This window comes from Thermobia domestica, chromosome 12 (genome assembly GCF_964235325.1).
Source record: "Thermobia domestica chromosome 12, izTheDome1.hap1.1, whole genome shotgun sequence".
Lineage (NCBI taxonomy): Eukaryota > Metazoa > Arthropoda > Insecta > Zygentoma > Lepismatidae > Thermobia > Thermobia domestica.
This window is the reverse complement of record NC_137465.1, coordinates 106,650,403-106,667,626: the sequence shown is the minus strand read 5'-3', so window position 1 is coordinate 106,667,626 and position 17,224 is coordinate 106,650,403. Positions and strand designations below refer to the sequence as shown.

The following is a 17,224-nucleotide window of genomic DNA, read 5'->3' as shown; positions in this document are numbered from 1 at the left end:
ACTACTAATTTCATTGGGCTTTGGTTGATTTTTCTGACCTCAATTTTTTCGCAATAAATGTTTGACACGTTTCTGTGTCTCCTTTCTATCAAGTCCTACCATACCCATTTGTCGGGTGGTTCTCTGGTCAATTAAAAATGAAACCTCCAATTTGGGCACTTTCTTCTCTCTCGCACAAGTACAAGCAACCGGGTCGATGCATTTACAAGAAGCGATATCAAACAAAGTTTTGCTGGCGAACGCCTGGAATTCTGCAACTTTGGAAGCAAAGGAAACGGGTTTGTCCTTGAACTTTTGCAGCTGACAAACCTTTTTGTGATATGTATAATGTAAAATCAACGCTATAACCCGTTGCTCGCTCAAAATAGCTGCACCGCTGATTAATGCATTTTCCCAAATTTGAATTACTTTTCTTGCCACTGAATGAGCTAGTACTTTAGCAGCGGGGTACTTCTGAGATGCTGTATCCCATTTCGTGTTCTCTCTTTTCCACAATAATTGCTTAAGAATATCAGCGATTGTTGGAAGCTGACTAAAAGTGAATTCCGCAGGGGATCCAATGACATTATGGACAAAGTTCCTTACATTCAAACGTGACTTCTTTTTAGGTGACATCTTTATGGACACTTGATAGTTTATTCACCGAAACCAATTTTGAACAGTTAGACACTTTTGTCAACGCAAGACCTCAACAAACTTGCCGCACCATTGGAGTGGCGAACTGACACATTCAATGACTGCCGATAAGCACAAGTAGGACGCAATCCTTCAAAAACGCACACAAATGCACACGTATTTTCACTTAAACACAATCAGCAACATAAACAGTTTCCACATCAAACACCAATTTTTCTATCTAGAAAGCACCCCCGTGAAGTTAGCGACCAAAAGTTTAATAAATCGATATTTTTTTTTAGAGTTCTGAGTAGCACTCAAAGAGTTCTAGAGTTCTTGCTAGGTTAGACCAATAGTTCTTGGTAAATAAAGATTTTATAGCGATTTTAAAGTTTCCCTGCTAACTTCACGCAAAACCAAAAATCTTAAAATCTCTATATTTTTTTAGAGTTCTGAGTAGCACTCAAAGAGTTCTAGAGTTCTTGCTAGGTTAGACCAATAGTTATGGGTAAATAAAGATTTTATAGCGATTTTAAAGCTTCCCTGCTAACTTCACGCAACACCAAAAATCTTAAAATGTCTATATTTTTTTAAAGTTCTGAGTAGCACTCAAAGAGTTCTAGAGTTCTTGCTAGGTTAGATCAATAGTTCTTGGTAAATAAAGATTTTATAGCGATTTTAAAGTTTCGGTGCTAACTTCACGCAATAAACCAAAAATCTTAAAATGTCTTTATGTATTTAGAATTGTCAGTAGCACTTGAAGAGTTCTAAAGTTTCTCATGAAAATTTAGAACATTTCTCGCAAAATAAGGGAATAAATGGGAAATAAATGCTTCGTCATAATCTACTGACCACACATGCAATCGGTGCAAATCATTAACAAGTACGTATATAACACGTGCGTAATAAAATTCAAACAATGTTACCCAAAACAGAAATCGACAAGTGCTACTCAAGACTCTCATCAGAACTCTATTTCATTGCGAAATAAAAGAGTTCTATCACCTTGTTCAGAGTCTGTTTGCGAGTGGCGCATTAATTGCTAATTTAAATTGTTAGAAATAAATATTTAACCATTTTACCAACAGAACCCTGTAGAACTTTACGAGTGCTACTCGGAACGCTTACCCAGCACCAAAATGTACTACATTCACATATAAAACCAGAAGGTACCATATCCATAATTTCTAAAATTTTAAATATTTTATTAAAATTACTAATTACATGTATTCATCGAATTATGTATCATAAAAATAAATTGTAAAGTATTCTACCTACATGAAACTGAATCACCATTCTAAAGCAAAATTTAATGATTATATTTGTTTTTTCTATTTCCTTTAAAAATTCCTAACTGTGATATAGTACATTTTGGAAACAAGCTCCTCAGTTGTTGATTTAAGTTGCTATAAAATAAAAAGTTAACCATTCTCGGATAGGAAACAGCATAACCTTCAAGTATTGACTAATGGGCATTATCGTATATTTTGTGACCTGTTTATAATTTTAAAAAAGTAATTTTGTCCTTTCCTTTCCTTCTACCTCACCCGAGTTTTTTTTTTTTTTCTTAAAGGCACAGATCTTGCATCCTTGATTGCCTATATCCTGAAATTGAGATTATAAAATTTAGTATTAAATAGGTTGTTTAATTTTTTTTTTAAGTTGAATACTATATGACTGTTTTTTTTTTAACTAAATTCGCAAGGTTGTATAATAATATCTGATGAATTCCTTGATTGTTATTTTATCTTCCTTTTTTATAAGTTTAGATTGTTCTGAATCATAAATTGGATGAGAAAGCTTAATATATCAACATCTTTTGAATATAATATCATACTAATGTTAACTGGCAGAGTTTGCATAGTTTTTACTAATTGTTGACAAAAAATGTTTCTATTTTTATTAACTAGTTCGCACTGAAATATCAAATGATTGATCAAACCAAGATCTTTTTCACACCAACATAGATTATTCTCTTTTTTTTTTTAATTTGATGTAATTTTATTGGAGTTAATATTGTATGAAGAAACATTCGGGTGAGTAATATCACTTTGTATTTTGTCCATTTTTCTATGATATTGTATAACGGTTTATCGTTGATCTCCATTAATTCCTAATAGTGTTTTCCAGGACCAAGTCTAATTTTGTTTTTCCATAAGTCAATTTTCCTTTTTAGTTGTTGTTTAAGTATATACTTGAAATTGTGAAATGGAAGTTTTATGTTGTATCTAATGCCAGTTGTAGACGCTTTTCTTGATAGTTCATACACTGATTCATTGAATTTTATGCCTACATGTCCCTTGGTATAAAATAGATGGATTTGAAAATTCTTGTTTTTTAGAGCGAAATAGCTAGATTTAATTAGCATGATATTCCATGATGTAGAAGCTGACCATTTAGGATGATTTATGGCGGTTATAACACTTAAAGCATCAGTACATATGCATGCATTCTTTATCTGTAGCGTATTGATTAATAAGAAAGCTTGACGGATTCCAAACGCTTCTGCTTCAAATATTGACGTACATTTTGGTAATTTGTATTGTTTTTCAATCTTGTACTTAGGAATGATAACCGCAGCACCAACTGGGTTGTTTTGCTGTTTTGATCCATCGGTGAAGATGAATGTGCAATCATCTGACAACTGGTCTTTATAATAATTCCATATGTTTTTATGTATGTTTGGCAATTTCTCTTTTGAATGAAATTGTATGTAGTTAGGTATTATTGATGGAATTTTTAATTAAGTTTACTTTATACTGAAATATAAATTGAGTTATTGAAGGAACTTTAGAGATACTTGTCTTATATTGGTTGTATTCAATATATACATGAAATATCCAAGGAAGTCTGTTTTGATATGGCGTGTTTTTCTTTGTATTTATTATTATTAATTTGTCCAAATATTTGAATAATAGAGTCGAGTTTTTGCCCATTCTTGAAAGTAAATAATTAGCAGTAAGTTTATATATTTGAATTTCAATCGGAATATTATTAGAAATTTCTAAAAGTGCATTCTTTGGACAATATGATGGTTGTGAGTAAATTATCTTTGCTGTTTCATATTGTAATTGCTGAATTTTGTCGTAGAATTGTGATAATTGTTGAGAGTAAAATATACTTCCATATAATATTTTTGCCATTATGGTGTTATTTATTATTTTATTCAGAAACACAGGATTTATGCCCCATTTTCTTGCACTTAAGCTTTTCATTATATTCATATATAGTTGTGATTCATTTAAAAGGTATTTTAAATGACCTTTCCATGTTAATTGTTGATCTAAATTGAGTCCTAAATATTTCAATTGCTTCGTGTAATTTAGATAAGAATCCTTAATTTTGAATTTTGGAACTGTTTTTATTTTTTTCTTCGTAAAAATGATGTATGACGATTTGGACCAGTTGATATCTAAACCATTTAGGAAGCTCCATTGTTGAAGGATCTCCAATACTTTGTTCAATTTTTCTGCCGCCGTATCAACTGTTGAAGACGCTTCCCAAATTATTACGTCATCAGCATATGCTTGAACATTAGTTTTTTGTTTTAATTGATATATTAGGTCTCTTATAAATAAATTAAATAATAATGGACTTAATTTGCTTCCTTGTAAAAGTCCTAAAGACGTAGTTCTTGCCTTAGTCATGAATTTATTTATTTTTATATGAACGTTTCTATCAAAGAGGATGTTATGAACTGCTCTAGTAAATTTTATTGGTATTTTTAGTCGTACTAGTTTTTGTATTAATATATCCAAGTTAACAGAGTCGTAGGCTTTTTTGAAATCAATACTGATAGCTATTAGAAATTTTTGTTGTTGAAAGGAACACCAAATATCTAAAATTAATGGGGCTATTGCATCATAAGTTGAGCTGTTTTTTCTAAACCCCGACATATTTTCTGGCAGTAGTTGATTATGTTCCACAAACCACTGTAGTCTATTCAATATAAGTTGTTCAAAGATTTTAAGACTACATGGTAATAATGCTATAGGTCTGTAGTTTTTAGCTATGTTACATTGTGTGTTAGATTTTAAAATAGGCATTACTAAGGATTTTTTCCATAATTTAGGAATGTTTCCAGTATCCCAAATTAGGTTAAAAGCGTTAAGTAATACTTGTTTCCCTTCTTCTGTTAAAGTTTTATAATGCCAGTAATGAATCCCTTCAATGCCCGGGGCAGAATTCTTTTTTTGTTTATTTAATGCTATTTGTAATTCTAATTTTGTAAAAGATTCTTCAAGTTCCGATGGTGTTGATAAATTGAAGTATGCTTGTAAAGATGATCTATCAGTATGAGACGTATCTGGGGTAAGATTTCTGTGGAAGTCTTCTATCCATTGTTGTTCAAGCAGTGTATTAGTATTCGGTTGTTTATTAAATCTATTGAACTGATTTCTGAAAAATTTCCATATTGTAGATTTAGGTGTTTGGTATGTGAGTGAATTACAAAAATTCATCCAACAACTCCTTTTAATTTGATTAAGAATTCTAGTGGTTTTTGCTTTTATTTTTATGTACTGAAGGAAGTCTTCCTTACTTCTAGTTTGGTAGAAATTCCGAAAAACTTTTTGTCTCATGTTGATTGCTTTTTGTGCCTCAATATTCCACCAAATGGGTTTGCTATTTTGTTTTTTATGATATTTTTTATGAGCCTGAGCCCTGTCTGTAAGATATTCCGATTTTGTATTTGCAACCGACTTTATTATTACGTTATTCAGATCATTCAAGTTATCCTTTCTTATATTGTTCTGATTTAAATTTCTAGATATCATGTTATTATAAATTGACCAATTTAATTTAGTTTCAATTCTGTTTACCATAGAATAGTGTATCTTATCCTGAAGAAATTGATCAAAGTAATTTTGTCGCCCGACTTTTTTGTTAACAATGTCAACAACAATCCTTGTGTTTAACAATGTCAACAAGAATTTTGCAGCAAATACCATAAAAATATTATATATATTGTTTCCGTTTATTGTTTATTCCTTGTATAAAGAGAAAAACGAAATGAAATTTATATTGACAATATAATAAAATAAATTGTTTTCAGCTGAAATTGTATACGTAGCGGAAGTAATAGCTTAAGATAACCATCGAGTAGTACACATAGTTCCGCCTTAGAAATTATCTCATTCTAGTAAAAGGTACAATTATTATTTTTATACAAAATTATCGCATATTAAATGCAAGTAGTGTTATCTAAAAAATAATATTTTTACATACTACACTGAAGAATGGTTCAATTAAGCCCAATGAAAATTTAATTATTTTTTATTCTAACAAAATGAAATCAGTCCGTTAACTTATTACTCTCTCTTTATAGACATTTTCAGATTTTTGGTTTTGCGCGAAGTTAGCAGCGAAACTTTAAAATCGCTATAAAATCTTTATTTACCCAGAACTATTGGTCTAACCTAGCAAGAACTCTAGAACTCTTTGAGTGCTACTCACAGCTCTAGAAAAATATCGATTTATTAAACTTTTGGTCGCTAACTTCACGGGGGTCTAGAAAGCAACGCAAAATTACTCCTAATCTCATCTGCAGACACTAACAATGAGTCACTTTTTTTTTCTCTCTCTCTCTCTCTCTCGATGCTTCTCCACTTTTAATTTTACGACAAACTCGCTTTTGGGCGACTTCATTCTATGCAGTGCAGGTGTTTTATCGAAAGGAGTCTTATCTACAAAAATAATTATTTATTTTTTCAAGCTACGAACATAAGCTGGACAACCACCGGTATGTGTCTTATTTGATAACATTCATTCTACTTTAAAGTCCTTTTTTTTTTTTTTTTTTTTTTTTACCTTGATTGCCCCATTTCTTACCTAATTAGCTGTTTATAAGAGACGAAAACTCGATTATTTTTTTTTTTTTTACAAAACACTGAATAAAATATATTTTGGGAGCGTTTCGTCCAAATTTTAAGACGCTGATGGCACCTGAAGGACTTGACCGATCAAGCTGAAATTATTTTCAAGTAAAATATGTACATTTCTGCCAAAAATAACTACTAAGGATAAAATGTTTTCGTAAAAGTAAATATGTATAATTTGTTTTTCAAAAATGTATTTTTTAACAAATTTTTGAAACTTTAGGCCGTTAGTGGCACCTAAAGAAATTAATTAATCGGCGTGCGATTTTCTATATGACATATAGAGACCATTTCGCAAAAAAATTTCACTAAGGGTAAGCTGATTTCAGAAAAAGTGGAAATTCGATGCACCCTACTGTCTACTTGAAATTTCTCGTAAATTTAGTACTGCAGCCTATATTCGAGATTTACTTCTATAATCTCGTGTCAAAAGTTTAAGTGCGGCCTATATTTGCACGCGGCTTGTGTTCGCGCGAATATGGTACGTACCGTGAAACATCTGGCAAGGGATATACTGAGTTATACAGAAAATTTCCCGCAGCAAATCGTGATTATTGCTGGATATGGTTAAAAGAAGAAGCTGGAAGTACGTTAAGGTTGACGAAAATCCGAAGGCGAATGTTGCCTCCTTCCAGGAATTAATCATGGACCCAATTTACCGAAAAGAATTCCAAATTTGTGTGGAGCCAACATGAACCAGGTATGCATATAGGCAAAGCATCCACCCATACCATCCAGTTATATCATGATATAAAGCAGAAAACAGAAATCCAAGTTATTCTTTTTCACGACATTCCTGTCAAAAGGCTTGACGAAAGCCTAAACAGATTTCTGCGTATCTAGCTGTTAAAATGATGTCTACAACATCGCCCTCCTGGCTAATGGAAAAATGCAGAGAGGAATGGGAAGAAATTCCTATATCTGTGCTTAAACGTAGTTTGTTGCAGTGGAATGCTGGAGGTCCGATAGAACACAACTGAATGGCTTTTCATAGGGTAAGTGCTCTTTGAAAATATGTCGAATATAACCCGAACAACCTTCTTGCATAAAACTGATAGATATTTAAAAATCTCAAGTAGTGACTAAATATGTTTATAAACTATTTTATTAAAATTTTTGAAAAGTTCTAACGTTTCTTTTCAACATATAACTTATGATCCACCAAAATATATATAAAAAAACGTAGCTTCAAGTATCAACAATATATATCACATAACTAATACAAGTTGAACTATATAAACAAGTCAGAAACAAATCACAACATTAAACCTCATTTGTTTCAAAGAATAGCAACAGACTATATCTTCGTAACTGCAACACTGTGTCAGATAATTCAATTTACCTCCAACAGAAACAATGTTCTGTAAATAATACAACTTTGTGACTATGAACTAGTTTTCTGAAAAATTATCTTTTCGCGTCTAGCTCATTTACCTTTCCCATTACACAAGATTATTTACCTGTTGTATACAAACCCGATTATAATTTATTGTTGTTACAAGCATACCCCTCTCTCCGGCACTATTTTCAAGGTCTAGCCTCGTAAGTTTTATGACTTTTTAAAATTAAAATTGAATAAAGCTCGACCAAAAGTGAGTTTTATTTGATTTTCTTTTAATCTTCAGATAGTGTAGCAGTATATTAAATTTATGTTTACACCACAGTGTTCCAAACAGTAAATAAATTATTAAACTCACTTGTAGAAAATTTGATAATTATTAATTAATTTTGAAAATCACATTTTACAACAATCGTATCTTATATCTTCATCACAACTATAGACAACTGAGCGGTGTCTTGATGTGGAATCTGGACCAATGATATAGTCTTTATATTAAGTAAATGTATTTTCAACGTTTCTGAGCAGCGGCGTACCTTGATTTATTGGCGCTCAGGGCATACTGTAATTTTGACGTCCCAGAAGTCGTGGGTAACCCCTGCCCGCTCACAATCTTAATGCTATCTGCTAAATTATTTATAAGAAGGCAACAACCAGCGTATACAGCTAATTAAACACATTTATTACTTTCTCAATACCAAAACACCTTTGAACTTACAAATGTAAAGTTTACAGACGAGGTAATTTATTCATTAGCTCCTACTTTAAATGATAAAGTTAAGGCTCTTTGCCTTGTCTCATACTTAATCATTTAATACGTTCATGAGAGAATAGCAAATATAACTTTAATATATACAAATACATAGAAAGAACATTATAACTAAAGAAAACAAACAAAAATAAATAAATAAAATAAAATAAATTTTATAAATAAAGAAGAAAATACACAGGGAACTAACTTAGATAGTACTGATTATGGGTAACCTGTCTCAAAAAGTAATGTTTTAATTCCCTTTTAAATAGAGAAAAAATTACGAGTTTTTAATTGTATCAGGGATTGAATCACACAGCCGTATTGTGCTTCGAATAAAAATTTGTTTTATGCAATGGAAGTTTTAAAGTTAAAGATTGCAAGAACGTGCCTATTGTTTTATCCGCTTTCCGAGCAGTAAACTTGGAAATCAAATGATCAAAATCAATTTCATCTGCCAATTCTTTTTCAATCTACAAAACTGCCACGTTAATCTACATTACCTAGCTCATACAAGTTTTAAATAATTCTGAATTAGTTTTAACCTAGAGAAGCTGCTCTTACAACTGGAAATGTTAATTCCAATCGTCAAGAAAATCCGTAATATGACCATAGTTGAACAGAAATATCGAGGTTAAACTGTTGGATAAATTGTACAAGTTCAAAAGAACCCTTGTCCATAATATCTTCTTGATCTGATTCGGCAATGAAGTTTAATGTGTGGTTTTTCTTCAATTCAAATTCTTTCTTGTTAACATCATCAGGTATATTATCCAGTTTGTGCTCGTATTCAGGGTCTAAAAATTTTGAAGGTGCTAGGAAGCATAGTTTATGAAGCTCTTGGAACTATGTAGAGATCTGCAGAGTGATCCTTTAAATATCTGTCTTTTCAGTTCCTGTTAGTATGATAATCCAGAATCTGCAGATCGATCACAGTGAATTGGCTTCTTTCTTGTTCGGCATGGTGTAAACTCGATTTCTAGATCCTCACAAAGATTCTTCACATACCTGAATCCATCATCTACAAGATTATCTCTGTTCTTCAGTGAGAACTATTCTAGCGCATGGATTTTTGAGCTGGGTGTCATTAACTTACCCTAGTAGCTCACTTTAGAGCCCGAAATAGCATAAAAATGCGAATAACTGCATTGCAGTGAACAATGAGGCAGCAGCGGATCGCGTTATGATGTTTTCGGTTGCTTTTGTTGAAAGCTTTTCAACAATGCTAGGATTTCATCATTAATTAACTGCATCGTGTAGTGGACTTCAACAAGTTTCAATCAAGCGCTTCAAACCTTGTTCTGTAACAGGAGTAAGAGCAGCTCATCTGTGGATTGACAAGAACAAAAGCACGCTCCAATGATATTATATATATATACAGAGGGTTGATTAATTCGTGTGTCAATTTCATTTCTTCACTGTGCAAAAGTGGTATGAGGTAAAGCCGTGCAATTTGGTGTATCTTTAGACGAAGGACATAAGTTTTGTTTCGCCGTAGAAGCATGTCACTTGTACTAAAGATCGATGAGATATAGGGTCAAAGGTCAAATTTTGATTTTTTCCTTATGGGATTGCAATGGTAAATTCTGAAAGAGCCTGAAAAAACGTAAATCGAAGTGATAACAAAGAAACAGCTATATGGTATAATTCTATGTCGCAAAAGCCGACCAAATATGCGTCAATCAAGTGTCAAGGTCAGAGGTCACGGTCATATCAAGGACACAGGTCATCTTGAGAACCCATTTGAATACACCGAAAACAATGCAATGTCCGTACCTCATCATGTCAAATGAGTTCTCAAGGTGACCTGTGACCTTGATCTGACAGTGACCTCTGACCATGACACTTGATTGACGAATATTTGGTCGGCTTGCGACACAGAATCATACCATACAGCTGTTTCTTTGTTATCACTTCGATTTTCGTTTTGTAGGGTCTTTCAGAATTTAACATTGCAATCCCATAAAGAAAAAATCGAAATTTGACCTTTGACCCTATATCTCTTCGATCTTTAGTACAAGTGACATGCTTCTATGGCGAAACAAAACTTATGTCCTTCGTCTAAAGTTACACCAAATTGCACGGCTTTACCTCATACCACTTTTGCACAGCGAACAAATAAAATTGACACACGAATTAATCAACCCTCTGTATATATATATATATATATATATATAGAGAGAGAGAGAGAGAGAGAGAGAGAGAGATAGAATCAACCGTGGCAGAGGCAGCATGCAAGCACTATATTCAATGATTGTTTCATGCATGTTACGAACTGTGTTTTAGGGTTTACCTCTTTGATGCGTTGTTGGACTACAGTATATACACACCCGCCATCACAGCAGCGCAGCGTTGTCGTATGTTTATCTTCTAGGGTCTTGAAATATCCAATCCATCTTTCCTTATCTTGTTCAGAATCAACGTCGTCAGATCTACGTCATCCTCCTCCATCCAGTAAAACTGACGAAACATTCCACAACTTCAACTTCTACGTCATCCATTTTCACATACCGCAAAACTTAACTAATTTGGCCCTTGTGGTAAACGTCGAGCGTACTATCAAAAATGATGGAGAAATACTCTGCTTCCCCAACATGCTAATTCATTCTCAATGTCGGTGCAAAGTAGGAAACTGTCATCATCTTGACCTTTGTGAGGTAATTACGCATGACCCGATCGTATTTTCACAATACACTTACTAGCCCCAAAATATCTCTCTGATTTACGCCCTTTTTAATGCTCTCCCCGATGACCTCGAAATGCTAATTTTTTTAAGTCAGTGATCTAATTACACCGATAATTAATGTAAAAATGTCCCTTTACGTTCACTCTTCTGTTGCAAGAATCTTTTGTCTTTATCATCGATTGTCTTTCGTCGGTTGATTCGGATTTCCGAAGTTTTAGATCGTTTAAAGCTGTCACGATGCACTACTGACTAACTCATGGTCTGCCACTTTTGAATTTAACTTTTACCATTTATTGAAAATAACTACGAGTTAAAGCAGATTTGGTGATGCTTACGGATGGTGGCAATTTGCGGGAAGAGAAGAACAGAGCTTCGTTTGAAGGAAAATAAACCATCCACGGGTGCAGGATCTTCTCTATTTGGTACAGTGCGGTAAAACCAATCCTGATTCAATTTTCTCGTTTCATCTTTGGTTGAATCTCCTCCACCAGAAACATCGGCGATATCGCAATCCGGATGTTGAAGTAAGCTCGAAACTTGACGAACAAATAACATCCTGAGATTATCGATAATTACAGTCGGCCATTTATCCACATTCTTTACGTCAACGATTGATACTTGAGCAGTTCTTCTTCTGAGTGATCTGAGCGTGAGCGGTTATTGAGATTCGAGTTCTTTGGTTGGTAACTGTAATTTCTTCAGAGATTATAGATCAGTCCAACCGGAAGTAGGCTCAAATCTTGCTAACGGTGCGAGATATTGAAAAAGTATCGACAAAATCTCCCCTTTATGGTATCTCTTGCAATTTTTATCAAGACGTCTTTCACTTGTATCTGTAAAGGGACATGTACAGATGTGAGAAATAACAAGGAGATTCATGTTCATATGTGAACGATGCGCTGTGTAGAGAGCGCAGGTTCAGCTAGTAAGATGAAAAAAATGAACTCATGGGTCCTATATGAGCTGACACGGCCGAACATGATTGTCTATTAATTCTTTCTCCAACAAGGCGAAACCATTGCTGCGGATTGGTACAGGCTGGCCTGAAGTCCATAAAAGGCACCACAAACTTGTCCACAAGCATTTGGCAATGGTCAACAGACATTGTGTCCTCATGTTGCATAAAAACGCACGCTCAGATGTCGCCCTGGGCGATACAGACTCTCGATGAGTTACAGTATGAGACCTTCCCTCACCAAGCGTATTCCTCATGTCTTTTCCACCGACCAGCACTTCCAGCATTTCCATCACTTGATGCAGTGAATACCTTCTGAATTGTGAGAGTTACAACATGTGAATGATGACTTCTTCGAATAGCACACTCCTACTTCTCGTAATCGAACCCAATCGTTGGCCGAGCGACGCGAAAGTGTGACTGCAGCCGGAGACTACTGTGACTAACCAGGTATTGTAATTTTCATTTTTAACGATTTTGAAAGTGACACACATCACGGATATTTCAATCGCACCAACTCTATAACACACGTGTGCTGTGTATCAGTTGTGGTTTTTCTACTATTTGGTGGTAAATTTATTATTGCATTTTTAGTTAAAGAAATCGTGGGTAGTATCATATTTACATTGAATGATAAAAGATATTTTGGGGTTAAAGGCATGCAACAAAAAATTTAAATTCTTTTTCATTTTGATATAAAAAGTCACATCAACCACAAACTGTAAATCAATCTACGTGTACAGGTATGGTCCCAAAATTTCAATTATTTCTTGACTGAAGGTGGTTAACCTATTCTTGCGGAACAATGTCTTAACAGGTAATAGTAAACTCCGTGTAAACTGAGCTATAAATAAATAAATAAAACGTTGATTTTCATTTTATCATTTTTGCACGGAGTATATCTCAGTTCCTTCATTAATATTATTTATTAAATATGAATGAAGGATTTTGTGTGCTTTGATTAGTTAACCGTTTACCTAACATTTAGTCAAGACGACTTCGACCTTACTGTGGGTTGCAAAGGGTACCTTTTTAATTTTACTACAGCTGATCTCTCTGAAGTCGGCATACTGCTCTTCTGTGTCTAAGTATTCACGCATTGACTGGTCACATAACGTTATTGAATGAAATGATTTAAAAATGAGAAAGATTCCCGAATAAAACTCAAGGATTACCTTGGGAACAACAGGGACCTATTTCTCAAAGCAATAAGTCTTGTAATGTTTTTACATATCGTAAAATATCATGAAGTAGGAATGCTAGAATAATTGTAATAAAAGTGATTTCTAAATACTAATGCTGATACCTTTAATTTATGATTATTCCATGCTATATACGATTATACAATATTTGATTTTGGAATATTTTACGCTAGTATTACACGACTAGTAGTTTCGACAAATAGGCCTCAGGAAATATACACGTAATTTGCCTCCGATAATCTTGTTCAAGCTTTCTTGAATATTGTGCAGAAACCTTAACAATATAGCCACCAAACTATATGAGGCCACACTAAAGACATCACATTTTGAACATCTGTATTAACCATTCACGTCTCGAAGTGTGGAACAGTTGAATTCTGAATATTATTACTGTGCAAAGTTTTCAGTTCATTGTAGGAATACGAAGTCCTATGTATAAGACATTGTTCCACATTGCAACTTCTATATGCAGTATGTATTAGCTTTCACGTACGAGTAGAGATTTTCTGAATGGTTTATAACACTGTTAGTTCTTACTCTCCTCACGTATCCAACTTAATTAATATTAACAAACGTGAGATAGACAAGTAAAATTCACATGGTGAAAAATATTTATTAAAATACTTTATATATATATATTATATATACGCACAATCCTTTCTACAGCAAATCCTCTACTGTCATGGTTAACACACATTAATGAGTGAAAGCAGGACGGATTCGAAAAACAGGACAGATTTAAGGAATCATCAAAACCAGATTTACCCAGCAAAACTGATAAAGTAATTCATTATTAACGTACGAAACTATTAATACTCAGTTATACGAATAAATTTAAATGCACTAATGTCACTCGAAGTACTTACTTATTTGTACTTTTCCGACGAGCAACCACTTCCTTCCTCTCCTAAAGGTAATCATAAAACTGACATGTCAAATCTTTGTTGGCACAAATGAAAACAACAAGAGATGTTGAAATATGAGAGTATGTAAATATACGGACATTTTACAGTTTTCAAAAATAAATACGGACGTTAGGTCAAGTGTTATAAATAATGGACTTAATCTGCTAAATACAGACCTCTAGTAATTTTATCTATTGTGAAAGATTTGTACAATTATCTAGAAAAACAGACAGCACATTTTATATGAAATTCATATGTAAAATATGCTACTGCTTTTCATCCGAGATTGACAATGAGTTGAATACAATAATCATTATCTAACATTTATGTTGATAATTGTTAATGCTCAAACAAAAATGGTACAAATTATTATATTGCCGGGTATTCCCTAAATCTTGATAGATCTCACGGATATATATTGACATTACTGCTCAAATAACGACACAAGCTGCACACATGTCAGCATTGTTTGCATCATAGTCTTATGTTCTGTCTTCCTAATTGAGAAAACATTTGTGTTGAGTTGGAGATTATACAAACAAATCTTCCACATTATTTAATAATTTCAGTATCCAGAAATTATTTACTGTTTGTGAATCTTTTCCATATACAGAAGTGGATTCTCTTGTGCTCACATCAGTGTTTTGTCTTTCTCAAAATGTAAGAACAAAGGCTGACGGGATCATACACTCGTCATAATCTCATTATTTAGTAATACAAACATACTAACTATCATTTGTATAGTCGACCATACATTGAGTTATATCCGAGTATCGCAACAGTCAGTTTTCATATTAGCAAGAGTCCAGCATTGTCTAGCACTATCATTATAGAGGTATATTCATAACTCGCTACCTCAGGCTCACTTCCAAAAGTCTTACAAATTGATGTACATAAACAAGTCTTTTATAATCTTTAACTTTTCTTTTAGTTTAACGTTCAACGATTGTATACCAGGGCTAAGAGAAACGCTGATGAGATAGATGATAATGTTGGAATGAAGAAAGTGAGAGGAAATGAAAGAACCCCGAGAAAACCTTCACACACTGGGTGTCCACCACAAAGCCCACTTGGTGGGAGCTGGAATCGAACATAAGCCTCTACCACTATTAAGTTGTGAATTACGCAGTTTTACTAGAAACATCAGACTTTTACATAAACTTAAAGACAATCACTTTTGCCTCTCCAAATTCTGAATGCGTTTAATATAATTCATTGAACGATCTATAAAAATTTGGAGAAGCAAAAACGAGTGTCTGAGTTTATTGATAACATTGCTCGTGAAGCGGCTCACATTACAATATTACACTTTTAGTTTATAACAATATTTTTACCTGTTCATATTGCAGCTTTTCGAAATCATAAAGGAGTTCCGTGGCCAAAATTATGTTGAAGTACTCCTTTATTTCAGATGTCACCTCCATAATAGAAGAATCTCTGAAAAATGCAATAGGAAGTCAAAAGTTTGTTCCACCATTCACTTCTGATAACAAACAATGAGCGACATTCATGCTCATAGTCAAATGCCTAATACAGTCAAAATATGGTTATGGAGAAATACAAGTTAATCGCACAAACTGGTTCTATCTACGTTACCAAATTTAGTACCTCGGTTCTAAATTTAAGAGATTTAAATTTCAAATTGATTTTAAAAAGTAAAAGAAAGTAACTCCAGAGCACATATAAAAGAAACTTCAGTCTTCCTTCCCATTAACTATAAATTTAATGCCTCTCGAATTAAAGAATATTATATTGCGGCATGTCTTCCTTCAGAAAAGGTTGCAGAAACCTAGAGGGTCTCAATCACTATTATTTTACAATACAAAATGAGGTGAAGAAATTTATAAATGAAAGGCCACATTTGAAATTTTAGGATTTAGATTTCTGGACTTTCGGCATCTATGGCCATTTAGTCTGTCACGTACGAGGGATGACGTCCCTCGGCAAGCACACTATCTGGGGAAAGGGAAGGAAGAAAGGATTCGGGGAGGGGGAAGCGGCCTGGGACTTATAAGTTAGGTATCATCCCGAAATTTGCCTGGTGTGAATGAGGAAAACCTGTTTCAGGATGGCTGGCCTGAAAAAGCTTTGTACACTTTTTCGACCGAGTGCCCTTACCGGGAATCGAACCCGGGACCGTTCGCACTGAAGGCTACATTTGAAATTTATAGGATCTTTACTGAATAAAGCAATTGTACGAATTTACTGTAAGTTGTTTTTTGTTGTTAGCAATCAAAGTAACTGGATCAAGACAATCAGCTCAACCATTATCTTGTGGCAATCATTTTAGATAAAAGTACCACACTGAAAAATATTACTTTAATTCGAAAAACTGATAACTGGTCCGTCCACAGTACTGGTCAGCTTTTCTTTGCGAGTGTGTTTATGTATGCCTAGTCTATCTTCGATTCCTAGCTAAGGTTATCCATCTATTCTTTCTGAAGGCTACGTTAATACACTGAGTCTAAAGACTGATTTGAAACATTACAACTAAAATTTATCCTTTCCTTGAGGGATATACAAGATATTAAGAAAATGAGTAGATACACTTAAAGTAGTAATTATTGAGGTGTGTTTCTTTTCGATCGTAGCAAAGCATTTTTCACATTCTTGATTATGTCTTTGTCGAGATTTACCACTCTAAACATACAAGAAGTTTTCTCCCTTTTTTCTTTGTTCTTATGTGTCGACTCTTTTGACTGAGTCTGTTGCTGAAATTCCATGGTTTCACTGAGTGGAGACGCAAAATGTCATTTACATTGAGTCAAATTGACATCGACGAAGACTACAGAAGAGTCTCATTGTAATTTTCTGTTTTTAAGGTATATTACTTACAAGGAAAGGACATGAACCTGTCAACGGGATTTCCTAATCTAACCTAGTCCATTCGATAAA

At 33.6% G+C, this 17,224-nt stretch overlaps 1 protein-coding gene across 3 annotated transcripts in view; it reads right to left on the bottom strand.

The window, feature by feature from the left end:
* LOC145666580 (mortality factor 4-like protein 1) overlaps positions 1 to 17,224 on the bottom strand; it is a 122,974-nt gene that overhangs the window by 36,879 nt on the left and 68,871 nt on the right. For all 3 annotated transcript variants that reach the window (XM_081733946.1, XM_081733945.1, XM_081733947.1), the window contains one exon: positions 15,664 to 15,766. In XM_081733946.1, the coding sequence (XP_081590072.1) occupies positions 15,664 to 15,766 (103 nt within the window). The remainder of the gene's footprint in view (positions 1 to 15,663; positions 15,767 to 17,224) is intronic.